The sequence below is a fragment of the Silene latifolia genome, chromosome 2, assembly GCF_048544455.1.
Source record: "Silene latifolia isolate original U9 population chromosome 2, ASM4854445v1, whole genome shotgun sequence".
Taxonomy (NCBI): Eukaryota; Viridiplantae; Streptophyta; class Magnoliopsida; order Caryophyllales; family Caryophyllaceae; genus Silene; species Silene latifolia.
Genome location: NC_133527.1, coordinates 194,609,321 through 194,613,708, shown reverse-complemented (window position 1 = coordinate 194,613,708; position 4,388 = coordinate 194,609,321). Strand labels below are relative to the sequence as shown.

The 4,388-nt window shown below is 40.2% G+C and overlaps 1 protein-coding gene across 1 annotated transcript; it reads right to left on the bottom strand.

The window, feature by feature from the left end:
- Positions 1–1,192: 1,192 nt before the first annotated feature.
- On the bottom strand, positions 1,193–3,312 carry LOC141632340 (indole-3-acetic acid-amido synthetase GH3.4-like). The gene is made up of 2 exons (XM_074444896.1): positions 2,912–3,312; positions 1,193–1,997 (listed from the first exon to the last, which is right to left on the bottom strand). The coding sequence occupies exons 1-2, from the start codon at positions 3,229–3,231 to the stop codon at positions 1,427–1,429; spliced, it is 891 nt and encodes a 296-aa protein (XP_074300997.1). The 5' UTR covers positions 3,232–3,312; the 3' UTR covers positions 1,193–1,426.
- Positions 3,313–4,388: the final 1,076 nt, after the last annotated feature.

The following is a 4,388-nucleotide window of genomic DNA, read 5'->3' as shown; positions in this document are numbered from 1 at the left end:
GACATGCAACCACGGAATGTCAATCGTTGCAACAGTTGAACGTCAATCAATGCAACAGTGACCAAGCGTCTTCAACACGCCCATTCACATCTCTTCGCCTATTCATCTTCCTCAACAAATTCCTAGGTATCTGCTCTCCGCCGGCCACATGATCAACCAAGCTAGGAAGCACCGGCCGGGGGCAATCAAAAACAACCGGCACTCTCAACCCTGGTCTCAGCCAGCGTCACTTTCTTTTCCACAACGGATGCCCATTACGCATCCATGTGGAGGGGGGATATGGTACGGCCTAATAAGAATCAGGCCGAAGTAGAAGAAGCCGATACAGTAGAAGAAGCCGATGCAGAAAAATTTTCAGAAATCACTTGCGCAGAATATACGCTCAACATACATCGGAGCCCATACCACGGCATAGACTACGCTGGGGGCAAATTGATGGGGCATATTCTGCACCGCTGACCAAGTCAACATATTGAGCAAGGTCAAGGGTATCCACAAAGAAAGTCAACGACTCGATAGTCTAGCCGATCAGACCCATCGGCTGTCACCTGGTCTCGGCATGACAACCGGACCAGTAGGGGCACATATCCGCGTGCTCATATCCAAGACCCCTCGGCCGGCCTGCCATAGGTCCATCGGCCGAGGGTAGAACGGTCTTTCCACCTGCTAGCCATCCCACCCCACTACGTGCCAAAAGGTGAAAGTCTATAAATACTCCTCAACCTTCATTGAGGAAAGGATCCACAATTTAACCTAATAATCACTATTCATCTGGTAATATCCTCCTTATCTCTCTACAATATACTCTTAGCCAAGTTATAACAACTTACCTCTCTAAGTTTACTGACTTGAGCGTCGGAGTGAGTACGCTCGGCCAAAGCCGAGCCCTCAGTTTGTTCATCGTTTCACGAGACCGAAAGGAGGATTCAAGCAAAGACGTCATTCTACAAGCTACGAGTGGTAACAAATATCTGCTCTGGAATCACACCCGGAACACTTATATTTACCGCGCATTTGGGCGGGATCTACACTAGTATGAGAAGACAAGGTTAAAAGGTTTATCAAGATTTATTTGTTTCAACACTAAAACTTAGAAGAAACGTCTTTTAATTAGTAGTCATGATTTATACCTAATTTATTACCTTTAATACCATTTTTTCTTAAAATTGTAAAATGATCTCTCAATAAACTTATTGAAAGACCGTCTCTCAGGAGACCTACTATTTTATTTTCATCTTACATCGAGGAAACACAAATTTATTATTATCATCATAAGACATACGTTGAGGCAACAGATTTATTTGTTTTCGTCTTACATTGAGGAAACACAAATTTATTAGCTCTCATCGATACTAAGCCAATAGCACGAACACAAACATTGGAACATGACTGATTGTTCGATTGCACCACATACGACATATTTCTTTTAAACGTCAGAAGAGCCCCAATTCGGAAAAGACGGGCTGAAGTGAGTCGAGATCACTCCCGAGTCCATCAATTGTACCATTGGCAATAGTTTCAAACATCTTGGCACCTTATACTGGCTAAGGGATGTCCCTTTTGATATAGCATACTCCCTCAACTTTTCAAAAGAACCATTTTTCACAACTCGAATTTCTAGTGGTCCAATCGACTTGAAAAGACCTCGACAACGACGATATAGAGTGTTTAAGGAATTCTCCATTGCCAAGCAACATTGTTCCAAGACTTCTTCAGTCAGCCCGATTTTCCGCGGGTCCTTCTTAGACAACAATTCCAAGTATATGACATAGTGGCCGGGGATGGTAGTCTTAATATGGGCGTAGCTTGTGTACTCTAGCACCATTGTATCAAAGGGCTTGAGTATGATGGATACATTTTCGATTGCTTTTAGCAACCCGGATTCAGTTGTTTCCTCTACATCAATGCTAAGTACCATATGCTTTCTCCCCATGAACTTGAATTGTGGGGTAGAATTGTAAATGCTCATTGGGCAAACAACGTCCTCTACTCGGTACCTATAATAATGTATATACGGATCGGAGTTATTTTTAATTGTATGCCAACAAAATTAAATTACCATAAAATTTACTTCCTCGGTTCACTCCAATTTCTTTCATTTGGGTAATTTACTAGAGGCATTGTAATCAAAGAATTTGAATTGGAGTTAACGGAGGTTGTAGTATTTATTAATATATATTTATACGACACTTTCATGGATTGGAAGTAGAGTTGGCAAGTCTGACTCGACCCGAACTCGAGCAAACCCAACCCGACCCGAAAATATTGCGACCCAAAACTGACCCGACCCGATTCAATGACAACCCGTAACCCGACACGACCCAATTATCAGCGACCCAAAACCGACATTGACCCGACCCGATGCTGACCCGATTAAATTGAAGACCCGACAATTATTAAGCTTAATTTTGATCAAAACGAAAGTGATTTTGTGTTTAGATTGATATGTTTGACTTAGTAATGAAGTAATTAAACCAAATAATAGGTTAAAAACTAAATTTAATGGTAAAAAATTGTAGTAGTGCGATTAAGTTATCGGACCCGATAATGACCCAACCCAAACCCGATACATTATTTGACCCGAAATGACCAGACCCGATAACGGCCCGAACCCGACCCGACTCAAACCGAAAGGGTATGCTGACCCGACTGACCCGACCCGACGTAACCCGACCCGACTGACCCGATTGTCACCTATAAGGCTATAATTGGAAGTGACCGAATAATTCTAAAGAGACACGAGGACAATTTGATATAACCGGGTTTTATTTAAGATCACGAGTATTATCTCATACGGAGTAGTATGTAGCTAACATCAAAGATATGACCCGATATCACTAGTTACGCTAAGGTCACTAGCTAACATCTGCAAAAATTGGCGGAAAAAAAGAAAATAGAAAATGAAATGTACCTATACAAACCGGTGTAGGTGGTCACCAAAAGCTCATACTCCTTACCAATTTCGACGTTGGCGAGGTCCACAGGTTGATCACATTTTACAGAACCCGACTCGGATCTGGATGAATCAAGAGGCATAAACTCAAAGTAGGCCATATTTGGTATCAATGTGAAAGTACGCCTTGGTCCTTGATCATCGGGCTTAAGATCCCGGTCGCAATGTCCCGACATATCTCCTTGTAATGTTCCTTGAGAAAGTGAATGACGGTGATAAGGGTCGGGGCAAAAGCGGTTCCAACCCGAACCACGTCGTGTCGTTGGTAAAACCCACATAGGAGTTGAGTGTAGATGGATTGGAAGTGATCAAAGCAATGGATGGATTCAATAGGACTTGAGTAAATGTCTCGGGCCGAGTCCATGAAATAATGGGTCCTATAGTAGGCTGTTGAGACAGGTCGGACTAATAAACCACCCGGAGTTGTTGATTGGATCCTTGAAATTAAAAACATCAATGATTTTCCTTTGTCTACTCCTTCAATATTTCTGCATCACACAATTATCTGTTATCATTAATTAATTCACTTGTAGTATGGAAACTTTTCACTTAGATGGTTTAGATTTTGTCCAAAATTTTTAGTAATTTATAACTGGAAAATGAGATGACATCATCGATTGTACCGAAACTCGGTACCATGGCTAGAGCTGGTAAGTTTGACCCAACCAAACCCGAGAATATTGCAAACAGAGACCGATTGGACTCGACCAGATGACGACCTATAACTCGACACGACCCGATGATCAGTGGTGGGCCAAACCCAAACCCGACCCGACTCCACATGAACCCGTCCTGATACTGGTCCAATTTAATTGACGACCCAACGATTATTAAACTTAATATTGATAAAAATGGAAATGATTTAATTTTTAGTTTGATACGTTTGACTTAATAACGAAGTAACTAAACCAAGTAATAGTTGAAAAGTAAACTTAATAGTCAAAAATTGAAGTAACGCGATAAAGTAACCCAAACCTGATAATGACCTATCTAAACCTGACTGACTCAATACATCATCTAACCTAAAATGACCCGACCTGATAACGACCCATTCCGAACCTGATGGACATATTTGACCCATCTTATCTATATTAATACAAAAGACAATATTCAATCCTAAGCGCGCCACGTCATTAATGAAGTTTTTTTTTTTTTTTTTTTTTTTTTTTTTTTTTTAAATTCATGTTATGGTGGGACCCCTGAGTGTGCAATATATTTATTTGTTCAGATTTCCGTCTTTTCAAACATGCGATAAATTCCGTCTTACACAAATTCTATGAAATAATATTATGAAAAAAAATTTATGAATTAATATTATGAAATAATTTTATACATTCCGTGTAAATAAAATTAATAACATATACGCAGATTGAATTACAAATGCGAGTAAATGAAATTGAATTACATAATTTTTAAAACAAAATTACATAATAAT

Bases quoted from the DNA above. Each gene is read 5' to 3' on its own strand.
- LOC141632340 (XM_074444896.1), bottom strand. From the start codon at position 3,231: ATGTGGGTTTTACCAACGACACGACGTGGTTCGGGTTGGAACCGCTTT. The intron at 1,998-2,911 runs GTACATTTCATT...ACATTATTATAG, and splicing joins ACCTACACCGGTTTGTATAG to GTACCGAGTAGAGGACGTTG.